At 41.6% G+C, this 18206-nt stretch overlaps 1 protein-coding gene across 1 annotated transcript in view; it reads right to left on the reverse strand.

Moving 5' to 3' along the window:
- Positions 1–18206, reverse strand: part of necab1 (N-terminal EF-hand calcium binding protein 1) — a 159061-nt gene that overhangs the window by 125313 nt on the left and 15542 nt on the right. Inside the window, exon 3 of the mRNA XM_072570269.1 lies at positions 44–152. Within this exon, the coding sequence (XP_072426370.1) occupies positions 44–152 (109 nt within the window). The remainder of the gene's footprint in view (positions 1–43; positions 153–18206) is intronic.

Here is an 18206-nt window from a genome sequence, read left to right on the forward strand (position 1 = left end):
ATTGTATTGTTTTACAACTAGAATAAAGTATTAATATTCTTACTCGGTATTATTGCTATCAATAGTACGAAACAATTCATGCATCTCTTCTGAATTCAGGACTCCATCTGTAAAGTAAGCCTTGAATTCATCAAAGGACAGCTTGCCATCATCTGTAAACAAAGAAGATTTAGTTGTTAGATTGTAATAATAGCTCTCATCTTCGTAAATTAAATCATTTTAAAGTCTTTTCTCAAGAGCAAAAGTCTTAAAATAGTTATGTTGAATCAATATTTAATAGATCACTGATAAGTGCAAAATGGTATTAATCTTTCAAAACTAGTGTTTACAATAACTTGAAACTCACATTTAAAGTATATTAAATTAATTGATTTTAGAAGAATGACTATTATGGATGGAGTTTTCCAAGTAAACCATAGCTTTTAAAGGGGTGGGCTTGGGAACTGAATACGGTGAGAAGCAAAAATTCAGTTTCCTGGCAGCGGAATACAATGTTGTTATTAAGTTCTCAGAATTTAGCTCTCAGGCATGTTGACTTCTCTGAGGTTCATAGTTGGAAACTGACTTTGCATTTATTACCATATCATGAATACTCCCCAGTCCCCTAGAATTACTTTCACAGGTACACCTTGCTGGTCAGAAATGGAAACATGTATGTTTATGAACCCAATTACATCTATGGGATAAGTTTCTGTAAGATTAGATGTTCTTCATCTAAATTCCAGTCAGCATAGTCTTCTTCAGTTACTTCAATCCTTCACAACAAAGCAATTTCTTTTTGCAGAAACATAAGACAATGAGACACAGGAGCAGAAGATTGTCATTCAACCAACCCAGCGATCTGCTCCTCCATTCAATGGGAACATAGATAATCTGATAATCCTAAAACCACCTTCTTAAATTTCCTCCACAACTCTTTATTCTCTTAGTGGTTTAAAATCAGTTTATCTCAGCCTTGAATATACTCCAGCTTCTAAAGCCCTCAGCAGTAAAAGAATTCTATAAATACACTACTTTCTAAGAGAAGAAATATTTAGCTCCCCCCTTCCTGCCAAGTGCAGAACTTCACATTTTCCTGTACCTACATCATCTCAATAACTGCCTTTTGTTGTTCATTTACTGTTTTGCCTGTTGGAATCAAATTTTGATTCCAGATCATTTTCAACTCATGCAAACTAGTTCTCCGCCACATGTTTTTATATCTGATTTTCCTTGTCAGTTTCCAGATCTATTCTAAATGTTCCCCACATGTTCTCCTACTGCAACATGCACTTCCATTGAAACATGCTCCATTTGCACCACTTATTTCCGTAGAACTAGATCTAGCAATGCTTTCGTCCTATTGGACTTGAAACACACTGATTACATTCTTCTTGTAATAAATTACAGACTACCTCTCTACTTTGCCCTTTCTACTGTTCTTATCCCAGTTTATTTTAAGGTAACTGAAGTCCCTGGTATCATTATACTGTAGTTCTTGCAACTTTATGTATCTCAACTCCAAATTTGCCCTGCTCTCTCCTTCCCAATGTTGATCAGTTTACACACTCAGAGCTGAAAATGTGTTGCTGGAAAAGCACAGCAGGTCAGGCAGCATCCAAGGAGCAGGCGAATCGACGTTTTGGGCATGAGCCCTTCTTCAGGAATGCCCGAAACATTGATTCTCCTGCTCCTTGGATGCTGCCTGACCTGCTGCGCTTTTCCAGCAACACATTTTCAGCTCTGATCTCCAGCATCTGCAGTCCTCACTTTCTCCCAGTTTACATACTCAGTAGAAAATACTCTTCCTTAATTCCAATCAACGTGGCTCACTCAACTGCAACATGCTTGTCAGAAGTTTAACTGTTTCTCTGATTAATACTGCTAACTTCCTTTTTCTTTCCCCCATCTTCCCTGAATATTTTGCAGCAAGGTATATTAATTTCCCAGTCCCCACTCCTACACCATTACCTCACTCATCTCCTGCTCATTTTTGAATCAGACCTTCATTTTCTTTCTGCATTATGGTATAATAAGATATAAGTAAATGAGGACAATGTAACTGCTGATATGATTTTGATATCAATAATATGGAATACACTAGTCTAGAATGAGCACGTAAAGAGGCAGGTCTCAGACATTATCTAAGAGAGCTGTATTTGATAACTTGCTATGTACTGATGTAAAGAAAAGAATGTTGAAGAGCTTTACTTAGAAATATGGTGCAAGCACTCTCAGGGACAGTGGATATGCGGACTAGCATCTCAATATTTGGATAGCAGGATTGGCTTCAAGCACAAGATAAAGGAGAAATTGAGGACTGCAGATGCTGGAGAGTCAGAGTCAAAAAGTGTGACACTGGAAAAGTACAACAGATCAGGCAGCATCCATAGCAACAAGAGCCAGGGCGGGACATAAAAAGTTGTTGGCGCATAGGATCAAGGAAAATCCTAATGCTTTCTATAAGTATATCAGGAATAAAAGAATGACGAGAGTAAGATTATGGACAATTAAGGATAGTAGTGGGAAGTTGTGCGTGGAATCAGAAGAGATAGGGAAAGCGCTAAATGAATATTTTTCGTCAGTATTCACATTGGAAAAGACAATGTTGTTGAGGAGGATACTGAGATACAGGCTACTAGACTAGATGGGATTGAGGTTCACAAGGAGGAGGTGTTAGCAATTCTGTAAAGTGTGAAAATAGATAAGTCCCCTGGGCCAGATGGGATTTATTCTAGGATTCTATGGGAAGCCAGGGAGGAGATTGCAGAGCCTTTGTCTTTGGTCTTTATGTCATCATTGTCTAAAGGAATAGTGCCAGGAAACTGCAGGATGGCAAATGTTCCCTTGTTCAAGAAGAGGAGTAGAGACAACCCTGAAAATTATAGGCCAGTGAGCCTTACTTTGGTTGTGGGTAAAGTATGGGAAATAGTTATATGAGATAGGATATATAATCATCAAGAAAGGAATAAGTTGATTAAGGATAGCCAACATGGTTTTGTGAAGGCTAGGTGGTGCCTCACAAACTTTATTGAATTTTTTGAGAAGGTGACCAAACAGGCAGATGAAGGTAAAGCAGTTGATGTGGTGTATATGAATTTCAATAAGGCGTTTGATAAGGTTCCCCACGGTAGGTTATTGCACAAAATACGGCAGCATGGGATTGAGGTTTGAATAAGAAATTGGCTAGCTGAAAGAAGACAGAGGATAGTGGTTGATGGGAAATATTCATCCTGGAGTTCAGTTACTAGTGGTGTATTGCAAGGATCTGTCTTGGGGCCACTGCTATTTGTCATTTTTATAAATGACCTGGATGAGGGTGTAGAAGGATGGGTTAGTCAATTTGTGGATGACAGTAAAGTTGGTGGAGTTGTGGATAGTGCCAAAGGATGTTGTAGGTTACAGAGGGACATGAATAAGCTGCAGAGCTAGGCTGAGAGGAGGCAAATGGAGTTTAATGCAGAACAATGTGAGGTGATTCACTTTGGAAGGAGTAACAGGAATGCAGAGTACTGGGTTACTTTAAAGATTCTTGCTTATGTAGATGAACAGAGAGATCTTCGTGTCCATGTGCATAGATCCCTGAAAGTTGCCACCCAGGTTAATAGGGTTGTTAAGAAGGCATAGGGTGTGTTAGCTTTTATTAGTCGAGGGATTGAATTTCAGAGCCACAAGGTTATGACACAGCTGTACAAAACTCTGGAGCAGCCACACTTGGAGTATTGAGGACAGTTCTGGTCACCGTATTATAGAAAGGATGTGGAAACTTTGGAAAGGGTTCAGAGGAGATTTAATGGGACATTGCCTGGACATTGCCTGGTATGGAGGGAAGATCTCACAAGGAAAGGCTGAGGGACTTGAGGCTGTTTTCATTACAGGGAAGAAGGCTGAGAGGTGACTTAATTGAGACATATAAGATAATCAGAGGGTTAGATATGGTGGACAGTGAGAGCCTTTTTCTTCGGATGGTGATGGCTAGCATAAGGGGACATAGCTTTAAATTGAGGAGTGATAGATATAGGACAGATGTCAGAGGTAGTTTCTTTACTCAGAGAGTAGTAGGGGCATGGAACAGCCTGCCTGCAATAGTAGTAGACTCACCAACTTTAAGGGCATTTAAATGGTCATTGGATAGACAAATGGATGAAAATGGAATCGTATAGGTTAGATGGGCTTCAGATTGGTATCAACATTGAGGCTAAAGAGTTATATTGCGCTGTAATATTCTATGTTCTATGTTTTGGGCATAAACCCTTCATCAGGAATGTAGAGGGGGGAAGGTGACTGAGAGTTAAATAGGGGAGTGGAGGTGGAGTGTCTGTTGCTCTTGATGTGATCTCCTCTACACTGGGGAGACAGGATGTCAACTCAGAGTGGTTCAGGGAACATCTCTGGGACACACGCATCAGACAACCCCACCTCCCTATGGCCAACCACTTCAACTCCCCCTCCCACTCCCCCAAGGACATGCAAGCCTGGGCCTCCTCCACTGTCATACCAAACCCATCTGCCATCTTCTGCCTCGGGACCCTCCAACCACAAGGCATCAACATCGACTACATCAGTTTCCAAATCTCCCCTTCCTCCACCTCATTCCAGACGCAACCCTCCAACTCGGCACCACCCACTTGACCCAACCTACCTGTCCATCTTCCTTCCCACCTATCCGCTCCACCCTCCGCACTGACCTATCACTATTACCTTCCACCTGCATTCATCTATCTCCATCTCACCGACCTTCCCCCCAGCCCCATCCCCACCCCTCTATATACCTCTCAGCCCTCGTCCATTTACACATTTCTGATGAAGGGCTTACCTGATGAAAGGTCTCCTACTCCATGAAGCACAAGATAAAATACGTTGCCAGTAAGGGAGAGGATCTAAAGTTAAAACAATGTGAAGGTCACAGCTGAAAGGGGAAAATTCTGAAACTAGGACAGGGCCTCAGAAGATAAAGCTGAGTGAAAAAACAGGAAAATGACTCTATAAAACCTCAAATGGAGGCCAAGACATCAGAAGAAGTTTAGAAAAATATGCTGGAAAAGAAGAAGGCTCTGAAGAAAGGAAAGAAGATATCACTTACAGGAGAATAGGATTGGAAGATTTTGACGCATAGTTATGAATTAGAATAGAATCATAGAATCCCTACAGTGTTGAAACAGGCCATTTGGCCCATTGAGTCAACACCTACCATTTGAAGAGCATCCCACTCACATGTAGTCCCCAACCCCTTTTCCCATGGTTAATCCACCTAACTCACACATCCCTGGACACTATGGACAACATAGCATGGCCAACTCACCTAATCTGCACATTTTAGGATTGTGGGAGGAAACCAGAGCACCCAGAGGAAACCATGCAGACACGGGGAGAATGTGCAAACTCCACACAGAGAGTTGCCAAAGTGTGGAATCGAACCCTGGCATTGTGAGGCAGCAGAGGTACCAAGCTACTTTGTTGAGAGGTCTGGACTCGCAGGTTCAACACAACAGAATGGCTTCAGCCTTATGAAAGCACAGCATCACTATGTCGGTGTGTTTCATATTCTGCAGGTCCAATAGCTGATGTTGCTCTTCCAAAATAACATTTAGAAGAGTATACTGCAGAATATGATGCATTGACTTGTACCTGGAGTCTGAAGAGGTAGGGGAGGCCCTAAATGAGTTTTTTTGCTTCAGTATTCACTAGAGAGAGGGGCTTTGTTGATAGTGAGAACTTCGTGGAGCAGTTAATAGGCTTGAACAGGCCCTTTGGCCTAATTCAACCATGACAAGATTGCCTAAACTAAAATAAATGCATTTGTCTGCATTTGGTTGATATCTGTCTTAACCTTTCCTGTCCATGTGCAAATGTCTTTTAAATGTTGTAATTGGATGTAACATATTGGCATATTCCCTTCTGTATATCAGTTCCATTACGTACTTTCCAAAGAAAGGTGTTATATTTGAATCCAATGCATCAAAACCTTTCACTAAAGGGATGTCTAAACTAAATTCCGGCAATCCAGAATCCAAACTTCACAGGAACTAAATTTTTCTCCAGGCTGGATCTTGGCAAATAAATCTGAAGGGATCACCACTTTCAGAATATTATTGTATAGGGTAAATAGTACCTGCAAGAGTTAACTGACACCACAGCTGCATCTGTCAGAATTTAAAGATCTGTACCTGGGAGGACCTAACAAGAGTGTTTGCTCAAGTTATCTCTGAGTTGTACACCAGCATGTTTCAGTATCTGTATTCTAAACTTCATCTTCCCCTGGGCATTTTTAGCTGAAGATTGTCGCAAATGCTTCAGCCTTGTCTTTTGCACTGATAAGCTGAGCTCTCCCAAAATTGCCATTCGTGAAGCCTCCTCATCCAATGAATTCAGTTTGGTATCAGGATTTTTATGTAACTCAAAGCAGAAAGATTGGTGGCAGTGAATCTACCCAAGGCATTCCAGATGGTTCCACTGAATCTGATCATGACAGTTACCATGCCAGCAGAGCTGTGTCAGAAAATATAACATGTCAAGAACAATGAGCACTGTGCCATGTACAGAAATATCCATCGGAAGATATTGCTTCCAGAGACTATTCTTTCAGTCAATTTGTCAGTCAAAATCTATTTCAGTAGCATATGGACAGAACTACAGAAAATATTCCTGGAATATTTTGCTGGAATGTGTATGTATCGTCAATGATACTACAGTGATGAACAAAACCAAAGAAGAATATAACCAAAATCCACACTCACTAAAACAGCAGCTCACCGTGAAGCACTTGCCTTCACCAGAAATAAGTGCCAGGTCAGATCAACACTTCTGGCTCAATCTTTTTATGCAATCTGTCCCATAACAAGCCTACTCCCCAAGATTAAGAAGAACTGTAAACATGGCTCAGATTTGTTAAATTTCCTAGCACCATTCATTGCAAACATTTCTCAACAAAGCATTGTCATTCGTTAATTTCAATATTCCATATGTGTGGCAGTAGAACATTCCTCCACACATCACATCAACTCTGATGAAGAGTCACTTAGACCCGAAATGTTTAGCTTGCTCTCTGTCCATGGATGCTACTTGACCTGCTTTGATCTCCAACATTTCTTGTTTTCAGTACTGATTCCAGCGTCTGCAGTAATTTGCTCAGATATCAAAATATGTTTGATTCAACAGAAGCTTGTATCCAACAATTCATAATATCCTACAAAGAACTAAGGAAAAGACAATCCTGGATGTTGAAGCATCTCAGAAAGGGATAGGAATGTGCATCACGTAAGATTGCAAAAAGGCTGCGGTTTGATCATACACATAATCCAATTATTCCAACATGGAGGATGAAACACTGACTCTAATATTCGATATCACAAAGTTCTACAGGTAGCTATTGGTAAACAATTTACAGTGGAAATCGATCACAAATTATTGGAAATGATTTGTTGCAGAAGTGACAAGTGCAACACCAAGCTTTCACAACATCTGTCAAAAGTATCAATCTTGCCAAGTCATCACCTGTCTAAGTTCTCAAAGATGACAAATTTCTTGAAAAACAAAACAAATGAGAATGAAGATAGCCCATGACCAACATACAGGTGCAGAACTATGTACTCTGTTTCGAGTAGAAAGTCAGAGTCAAAGAAGCTGCACAAGAGATGTGGTTATCTGCAGAAGTTTCCACAGTCTACAGTTAGCCTAGATCCAATGAAGTCACAACACTGGATGGAGCAACATTAAAGAGAAACGTCAATCAACTCTTCCATTTGTTTTCATCTGCTCTTTCAGAGCAACAACGAATATGCTAAGTAGATTAATAGTCATGGTCCTGTTTTTTGTCTGTTTCAACTGAACAAAATAGGTGACAGAAGTTCGTACTTCAAGGCAATGGCTTGACCAACTAGTGTTATCTTGCCTAGTTTAAATTTGAACAATGCATGGCAGTTAGCTGATGCATTCTTTGTGAAAACGTCTACCCCCACCACTTACCAACAAATCAGCACACATAGTTCATACAGTATAACAATAGAAATCATGCTAATAAAATGTTTTGACAAATGTATCTTTTTTCAGCAATACTCAAATTTACTATTTATTACTATTTATGATGTTTTCAATTTAACTGAATCTGTGCTACTGAATCTTTGTTACTTCCCAATAACACAAGAAAATACATCAGGCACTACAGAATACAAGCCTTACAGAAAATGAGAAATGCCAGTTCTCAAAAACATCAACTACATTTCTAGGTCACATTATCCAAGAATAAGGCATCATGGTACATCTAAGAGATCAGTGAATTTTCAGTACTGAAGTGCATAAATGATGCACAGTACTTCTTAGACATAGTGAATCAAATTGGAAAATGTTGCAATATCTTTACCCGCAAGATTTCTCAAATGCATACAGAGCTATTGAAAAATATTTAGCAATGTTATTGGAGTAAGGAACAGACTGCAGCTTTTGAAAGATTTTAGTTTTAGCACATTACAATCAGACATGTTCACTATAGTAGCAACAGTCACATCATCCACAGGACTATGACCTGTTCCTAAGCAAGTTCATGAAGACTCGTCTATTTTAGGCTGAGAGCTTAGATAAAGACTAAATGGAAGTATACAATCATAGAGAAAGAAGCACTAGCAATTACGTGGGAAGTAAAATGTTCACAGACTCCTCATAGGTCTGAAATTCCAAGCCACTAATGGTAGTTAACTGATGCATGCTTCATGGTAACATCGATACCAACCACTTGCCAACCAATCAGCAAACATTGTTCATACAATATAAAGATGTAAACAATCCTGATAAAGTCAAAACAAAATGCTAATGTTAACATTGATGTTAACTAAAGAAATCTCAAAAAATGCCTTTACACATACAAGGTTGCAGGTATGGTTATGGTAAAGTCTTCTTTCCAGTCAAGGTGCAAGTAACAGCAGCCACACTCTTAGACAACACTGGATCAGGAAAAGAAAAATAAGTCATATTTTGAAGAAGTCAATATTTTCCTATGGCAACAATCAACACTTCACCTGCAACAACTGAAATAATACCCAATTCGAGAGAAACTTGGGAAGATGATGATGTAACTGATCACGTCGTTCTGATATCATGAAGATCAAATACACCAGTCTAGACTGGGCAAATGAAGGGAGAGGTCTTAGACACTATACTGGAGATCTGCATTTGATAATCAACAATTTACTATATAAATAAAGGAGTGCTTTATTCATAGGAAATTGAAAAGCTATGGTTAGATGGAAGAAGCAAGAAGCTTCAGGGACAGTTTACATACAAAGCCCACAAGCCAAGATACTCTTGACTGGTTTCTCAATGTGCAGTTTGCAGTGTTGGCTTAAAGAACAAAATAAAACACCAAAACTGCGAATGCTGGAGATTTGAAACCAAAGTGGAAATTGCTGGCAAAACGTAGCCAGTCTGACAGCATCTGTGGAAAAGCAGAGTTAACATTTCAGTTATCATTTTAAAAATATAGTAGAAAAAAAGAACTGGAAAAGGTTAAAAGCAGAAAAAAATTTACAAACCTTTCAGTTTCTAATCAACAGCTCGATAACAACAGTTCAAAATACATTGAATGGATCACAGATATTAAACAGCTGGTAAAATTAGCATAAAGGATCAAATACAGAAAATATGTTCAAAGCTAATATTTCACAGAAACTTTCAAATGAATGTGGTTCATTTCAATACCATTGATGTAAACCCTTCAGAATATCTATTACTTGAGGCAGATGTTGACTAATACTACTAGTACAGAAAATAGAACAGCACAGCACAGTATAGGCCCTAGGCCCACAATGTTGTGCTGAGTATTTGTCTTTATCTAAGATCAACCTAACCTACTCCGCATGACAGTTACTTCTGCCCTGGGGAAAAGTCTATGGCTATCTACTCTACCTATGCCTCTCATTACTTTGTACACCTCTATCATGTCACCTGTCTTTCTTCTTCTCTCCAGTGTGAAAAGCCCAAGCTTACTCAACCTCTCTTCATAAGACAAGCCCTCCAATCCGGCAGCATCCTGGTAAATCTCCTCTGCACACTCTCTAAAGCATCTACATCCTTCCTATAATGAGGTGACCAGAACTGGACACAATATTCCAAGTGTAATATAACCAGAGTTTATTAGGGCTGCAGCAAAACCTTGCAGCTCTGAAACTCAATCCCTTCTTAATGAAAGCCAAAACACCATATGTCTTTTTAACAACCCTATCAACTTGGGTGGCAACTTTGAGGGATCTATGTACATAGACCCCAAGATCCTGTTGTTCCTCCACACTGCCAAGAATCCTGTATTCAGCATTCAAACTCAACCTTCCAAAATGAATCACTTCATATTTATCCAGGTTGAATCCACCTGCTACTTCTCAGCCCAGTTCTGTATCCTTTTAATGTCTTGTTGTAGTCTGCAACAGCTCTCCTCACTATCTACAACACCACCAACCTTTGTGTCATCGGCAAACTTACCAACACACCCTTCCATTTCTTCATTCAAGTTATTCATAAAAACTACAAAGAGCAGAGGCCCAAGAACAGATTCCTGCAGGACACCACTGGTCATCAACTGCCAGGCGGAATATTTTCCATCTACTACCATTCACTGTCTTCTTTCAACTAGCCAATTCTGTATCTGGAAAGCCAAATTTCCCTGTATCCCATACCTCCTAACTTTCTGAATGAGCTTACCGGAGAACCTTATCAAATGCCCTACTGAAAACCATATACACTACATCTACTGCTCAACCTTCATCAACTTGTTTTATCACATCTTCAAAGAATTAAAAAGGCTTGTGAAGCATGACCTGCCCCTCACAAAGCCATGCGGACTATCTTTGATCAAATTATATTCTTCCAAATATTTATAAATCCAATCTCTCAGTCCTTTCCAGAACTTTCCTTGTCACAGACGTAAGACTGATTGGTCTGTAATTACCAGAGATTTCCGTATTTTCTTTCTTGAACAGAGGAGTAACATTCGTCTCTCTCCAATCACCTGGTACTACTTCCGTGGAGAGTAAGGATGCAAAGATCATCCCCAGAGGTGCAGCAATCTCATTCCTCGCTTCCTGTAGTAGCCTTGGATATATCTGGTCCGGCCCTGGGGACTTATCTATCGTGCTGCTTCCCAGAATTTCCAGCACATCCACTTCCTTAATATCAAGTCATTCAAGCCTATTAACCTAGTCCATGGTGTTCTCACTATCAACAAGATCCCTCTCTCCAGAGCAAAAAACTTATTTAGGGCCTCCCTACCTTTTAAGACTCAAGGTACAAGTTCTGTCCACTATCTCTGATCGGTCCTACCCTCTTCCTGATCTTTCTCTTATTCCTCACATATGTGTTGAATGCCTTTGGGTTTTCCCTAACCCTTCCTGCCAAGGCTTTCCAGTATTCCCCCCAGCTCTCCTCATGCCATTTTTGAGTTCTTTCCTAGTTACCCTGTACTCCTCTAAAGCTGTGCCAGATCCTTGCTTCCTCAAACTTAAGTAAGTTTCCTTCTTCCTTTCGATGAGAAGCTTCTCTCCTCTTGTCATCCAAGGTTCCTTCACCTTCCTATTCTTTGCCTGCCTCAGTGGGATAAAGTTGTCCAACGTTGCTTCTTAAACAGCATCCACATTTCTATTATGCATTTCCCGCTGAACAGTTATTCCTAATTTATACTCCACAGCTCCTGCTAATAGCAGTATAATTTCCCCTCCCCAAATTAAATATCTTCCCATACTGTCTGTTCCTATCCCTCTCCATGGTTATGGTAAAGGTGACAGTCAGGAGGCTGGAAGAACACAGCTAGCCAGGCAGCATCAGGAGGTGGATATGTCGACGTTTTGGGTGTAACACTTCTTCAGGACATCTCCACCTCCTGTTGCTGCCTGGCTTGCAGTGTTCTTCCAGCCTCCTGCCTGTCTATTTTGGATTCCAGCATCTGCAGTTTTTTATTGTCTCTATGGTAAAGATGAGGCAGTTGTGGTCACTGTCACTAAAATGCTCTCCTGCTGAGAGATCTGACACCTGGCCTGGCTCTTTGCCTAGCATCAAATCCAATTTGGCCTCATCCCTAGTCGGCCTACATCCATATTTAGTCAGGAATCCATCCTGGGCTGTACAGGACATTGGTTAGGCCACTGTTGGAATATTGCGTGCAATTCTGGTCTCCTTCCTATCAGAAAGATGTTGTGCAACTGAAAAGGGTTCAGAAAAGATTTACAAGGATGTTGCCAAGGTTCGAGGATCTGAGCTACAGGGAGAGACTGAACAGGCTGGGGCTGTTTTCCCTGGAGCGTCGGAGGCTGAGGGGTGACCTTATAGAGGTTTACAAAATTATGAGGGGCATGGATAGGATAAATAGACAATGTCTTTTCCCTGGGGTCGGGGAGTTCAGAATTAGAGGGCATAGGTTTAGGGTGAGAGGGGAAAGATATAAAAGAGACCTAAGGGACAACCTTTTCATGCAGAGGGTGGTATGTGTATGAAATGAGCTGCCAGACGATGTGGTGGAGGCTGGTACAATTGCAACATTTAAGAGGCATTTGGATGGGTATATAAATAGGAAGGGTTTGGAGGGATATGGGCCGGGCGCTGGCAGGTGGGACTAGATTGGGTTGGGATATCTGGTCGGCATGGACGGGTTGAACCGAAGGGTCTGTTTCCATGCTGTACATCTCTATGACTCTATGACACACCTGACAAAATCGGCACCGTCCAGACCATCTGTACTAAGGAGGATCCAATCAATATTGGGCAAGTTGACGTCACCCTGTTACAACTCTGTTACATCTGCACCTTTCCAAGATCTGCTGTCTAATCTGTTCTTCCATCTCTCTGCTGCTATTGGGAGGTCGATAGAAAACACCCAATAAAGTGACTGTTCCTTTCCTGTTACTGACTTCCACCCATACTACTCAGTAGACAAACCCTGCTCAACAACCTTCTTTTGTGCAGCTGTGATGCACTCTCCAATTAAAAATGCTACTCTCCTCCTCTTTTATTCCTTCCTCTTCTTTTTAAAAGATCTAAACCCTGGAATATCCAGCAATCATTCCGGCCCCGATGAAATCAATGTCTCCGTTATGGTCACAATATCGTAGTTCCAAGTGCTGATCCATGCTCTAAGTTCATCACTCTTATTCCTACAGACCTTGCATTGAAACAGACACACTTTAAGCCATCCCTTTGCCCTATCAACTGTGTGTTCTTCCTGCCAAACTCTCTGCATTCTATTTCTTCCAATTTAATAACTACCCTTTCCTCTGAACTTTAGCGCTGGTTCCCATCCCCCTGCCAAACTAATTTAAACCCTCCTGAAGTGCTCTAGCAAATCTCCAACCCAGCACATTGGTGCCTCTCCAGCTTCAGTGCAACCCATCCCCCATGTATAGATCCCACCTTCCCCAGAAGATACCCCAATGATTTACGTATCTGAAGCCCTCCTTCCTGCACCAGCACTGTAGCCACGTGTTTAGCTGCACTCACTCCCTGTTCCTCGCCTCACTAGCATGTGGCACTGTTAGTAATCTTGAGAATACTACTCTGGTCATCCTGCTTTTTAGCTTCCAACCTAACTCCCTGAAATCACCTTTTAGATCCTCATCCCTTTTCTTGGCCATGTCATTGGTGCCAATGTGCCCCACGACTGCTGCTCACCCTTCCCCTTCAGAATCTTGTAAACTCAATCAAAGACAGCCTGGACCCTGGCACCTGGGAGGCAACATACCTTCCAGGAGTCCTATTCGTGACCACAGAATCTCCTGTCCGTTCCTCTAAATATTAAGTTTTCCCACCACTTGCACTTTTCTATTCTCTCCCCTTCGCTTCTGAGCCACAGAACCAGGCTCAGTGCCAGAGACCTGGCCACAATGGCCAGTATTTGATCTGTTTATTGGAAAGGAGTTAATGAAACTTTAGATGTAGAGGGTCAGATATTCATTGGGCAAGCCATGGAGGCCTTTAGAAATGGTTTTACGAACCAATTTAACTCTCATTCCAGCACATCTCATTTTTTTGGCTGTAAAGAGGAAGAGAGCAGGTCCTAAAGCACATGTGCAAGAAACCAAAATTCAGCAGAGCCATTTGAAATTAGCCATCTCTGATACCTCCCTCCCCTTCCTGGACCTCTCCAGCTCCTTCAGCGATGACTGACTCAACACTGACATTTTTTACAAACACACCGACTTCCACAGCCAACTGCATTACACCTCTTCCCACCCTACCTCCTGCTGAAATGCTATCCTGTATTCCCGATTCCTCCACCTCCACCGTATCTGCTCCCAGGAGGACCAATTCCACCACAGAACACACCAGATGGCCTCCTTCTTTAAAGACTGCAACTTTCCTTCCCATGTGGTTGAAGATAACCTCAAACACATCTCATCCATGTCCCGCACCTCTGCCCTTGAACCCCACCCCTCCAACCGCAACAAGGACAGAACCCCCCCAGTCCTTGCCTTCCACCCCACCAACCTCCGCATAAATCACATCATCCGCCTACATTTCCGCACCTCCAAACAGACCTCACCACCAGGGATATATTTCCCTCCCACGCCTATCCACTTTGCATAAACACCGTTCCCTCAACAACTACCTGGTCAAGTCCATGCTCCCCTCCCCTCCAAACAGCCCACCCTCCCCTCCTGGCACCTTTCCCTGCCACTGCAGGAATTGCAATACCTGCACCCATACCTCTTCCTTCACCTCAGTCCAATGCCCCCAAAGGAGCCTTCCATATCCATCAAAGTTTCACCTGCACTTCCACACATGTAATTTATTATATCCGTTGCTCCCAATGCGGTCTCCTCTACATTGGGGAGACCGGATGCCTTCTTGCAGAGCGCTTCAGAGAACATCTCTGGGACACCCACACCAATCAACCCCACTATCCTGTGGCCGAACATTTCAACTCCCCTTCCCAATCTGCCAAGGACATGCAGGTCCTGGGCATCCTCCACCGCCACTCCCTCACCATCCAACACCTGGAGGAAGAATGCCTCATCATCTGCCTCGGGACCCTTCAACCCCAGGGCACCAATGTGGATTTCACCAGTTTCCTCATTTCCCCTTCCCCCACCTTAACCCAATTCCAACTTTCCAGCTCAGCACTGTCTTCCTGACCTGTCCCACCTGTCAATCTTCCTTCCCACCTGTCCGCTTCACCCTCCTCTCTGACTTATCACCTTCACCCCCACTCCCATCCACCTACTGCACTCTCAGTTACTTTCTCCTCAGCCCCACCCATGAGACTCCCAGCTTCATTCCTGATGAAGATCTTCAGACCGAAACATCAATATTTCCTGCTCCTCGGATGCTGTCTGACCTGCTGTGCTTTTCCGGTACCTCTCTAATCTTGACATTTGAAATTAGTGCTGAGTTTAAAGATGCTATTTTTGCTGTGCCAAGAGCCTTCACTTTTCATGTGGCATTCACAATTTTATTGAGGAGACAAAATGTTCTTGAAGAATTGGTGATGTCTGTATGGGTAATATGATATGGAGGTACTTAAACTGATAAACAAAAAAAATCAAAGAACTGAGGATGATGGAAATCAGAAACAAATATTGGAATTGCTGCAAAAACTCATCAGGTCTGGCACCATCTGTAGAGAGAAAGCAGAGTTAATGTTTCTTCAGGACTACTCGACCAGAAATGTTAACTCTGATTTCTCTTCACAGGTGCCGCCAAACCTCCTGAGATTTTCCAGAAATGTCTGCTTTTCTATTTAAACCTCTAGACTGTTATGGAAGTAAACTGACCTAACTCCACAGAGGCTGGTGGCCCATTAGCAAGTCAACCTTTATTTACGCATGTACAGTCCTTTATTTTAGCACTGCCCCATTTACACTCGGCTCTTAGAGTTACATTTTCTGTCAGCCAGGGCTCCCCGATTGGACTAGATTAACAGCCTGAATCAGAGAACACATATTCTAGGAGGTCCAGGTGGCTGACCTCATTATAATCGCTATAAAAACAAGTTGCAGTTTTTAGTTGAAGAAAAATAGAAGACATCTGCTGCTAAAACGAATTGATTGACAAATCATCTGATATAGGTTAAAAATATCCATTATGTACTAGTTCCTGCAGTTTAGAAAAGATCTCATAGTTACATTTTTCCAAGGGCTGTTATTATAATTGAGCCCTTTATGAATACCTGGCTGAACTTCAAAGTTCCAAAATGACTTGTCTCTGCAAGAAACCATGTTCACATTTTTGTTGACAGTTTTGTTTTATGAGGAGAAATGAACAGATTAGGGCTATATTCACTAGAGTTCTGAAGAATGAAAGGAGATCAAATTAAGATATCTAAGATGTTAAAATAGATTGACAAAGATGTAGAGTTGGATGCTTCCCTTATTGTGGCAACCTAGAATGACAGATTGAAGACAGAAATGCGAAGGGATAGATTTACAAAGCTTTGTGAATATCCCAGAGAGCAATGGATGCCACAACACTGAATAAATTTAAGGAGGAGAGAAAGACGGTAAGTTTGAGGGGCTGAATTGCCTACTCCTGCTATTAGTTCTTACGTTCTTATGTACAAGGGGGCATGAGGCAAGGGGGTCATGGACGTGGTTTCAGAGAATTAGGGCAATGGAAGTAGAAGGGAGGTTATTAGAGGTCTTGGAAGAGATTTTAAAGATTAGGAGAATGGGTGGCATGAGGGGGAATGGGTCTAAATGGAGGGTTTGAAGTAAGGGCTAAAGCACTGAACGCTCTTTTATATAACTTGGCCAAAGTATCTGAGAATGGAGGGAGGCCTTCTAACCAGCCATCCTCTATACTCCCCCACCTCTGTCACCACTTCTGAATTGCCTCTGGAGGTAACGGTCTTGACATGAGGAAAATAGGGCCACTTTAAAGTAAAGTAACACAATACAATATTAACAATGAATGCATTCAGAAAGCAAAGTTCACATAAAGTTATTAATTAATTGATAATATCACAAGGATTATTTCAAATGTTACAAACAGGACTAGTTGCATGCTAAACAACAAAAGCAGCAAGTGACAGACAGAGCTATGTGAGTCCACAACCAATGGATCTGATCTAAGCTCTGCAGTGCTACCATATTCAGTCGTGCAAGATAGTGTACAATTAAACAACTCACTGGAGGAGAAAGCTCCACTAATATCCCCATCCTCAATATTGGAGAAGCCTAAAACATCATTGCAAAGATACAGCTGAAGCATTCGCACAATTTTCAGCCAGAAGTGCTGAGTGAATGACCTACCTCAGCCTCCTCCAGAAGTCCCACCTTCACAGATTCCAGTCTTCAGCCGATTTGATTCGTCCCTTGACATTCAATGGTGTTACAACTTAATCGCCCAGTATCAATATCCTCAGGGTTACTATTGAGCAGAAACTGAACTAGACTCATCATATAAATTCAGTGGCTAAGAGAACAGGTTAGAGGCTAGACACACTGCAGTGGGTAACACACCTCCTGATTCCTCAAAGGCTGTCCACCATTTACAAGGCAAAAGTTAGGAGTGTAATAGAATACTCCCCATTTGCCTAGATGAATGCAGCTCCAACAACACTCAAGAAGCTTGACACCATCCAGACAAAACAACCTGCTTGATTGGCACTAATACACAAACATTCAATCACTCAATCGCAGACAGTCCGCAGCAACAATATGTCCTATCTCCAAGACACACTGCAGAAATTCACCAAAGATCCTTATAAACAGTATATTCCAAATCCATGACCACTTCTATCTAGAAGGACAAGGGTAGCAGGACAACGAACAACACTACCTGCAAGTTCCCATCCAAGCCATTCGCCATCCTGACTTGGAAATGTATTGTCTTTTCTTCACTGTCTCTGGGTAAAAGTCCTGCAATTCCTTCCCTACGAGCATAATGGGTAAACCAACAGTGCATTGACTTTAGTGGTTCAAGAAGGTAGATCACCATCTTCATCTTTATCATACTGACAACCCATGAATGATACTTTTTGAGAATTACTTGGTTATAAAATGTATTGATCACTAAAGTGTGCTCTGTTAATTTTAGGTGTCAATCTATTTCATGTTATTTGTTTCCAAGATCAACATATTTCAGATTTCCTTCTGCATGTGGTAACATTTTGATCTAAGGGAGCAAAAATGCTTTTCTACGTGAGCAGATTTTTGTGCTGAGGATTATAAAGGTACCTGCTAAATGCTTCACTAGCTGCATGACAGATAACAAAATGTGGTCATGACAAGCAAGGTATTTCTAGTAATTACCTCAGT

This window comes from Chiloscyllium punctatum, chromosome 5 (genome assembly GCF_047496795.1).
Source record: "Chiloscyllium punctatum isolate Juve2018m chromosome 5, sChiPun1.3, whole genome shotgun sequence".
In the NCBI taxonomy this organism is placed as follows: domain Eukaryota; kingdom Metazoa; phylum Chordata; class Chondrichthyes; order Orectolobiformes; family Hemiscylliidae; genus Chiloscyllium; species Chiloscyllium punctatum.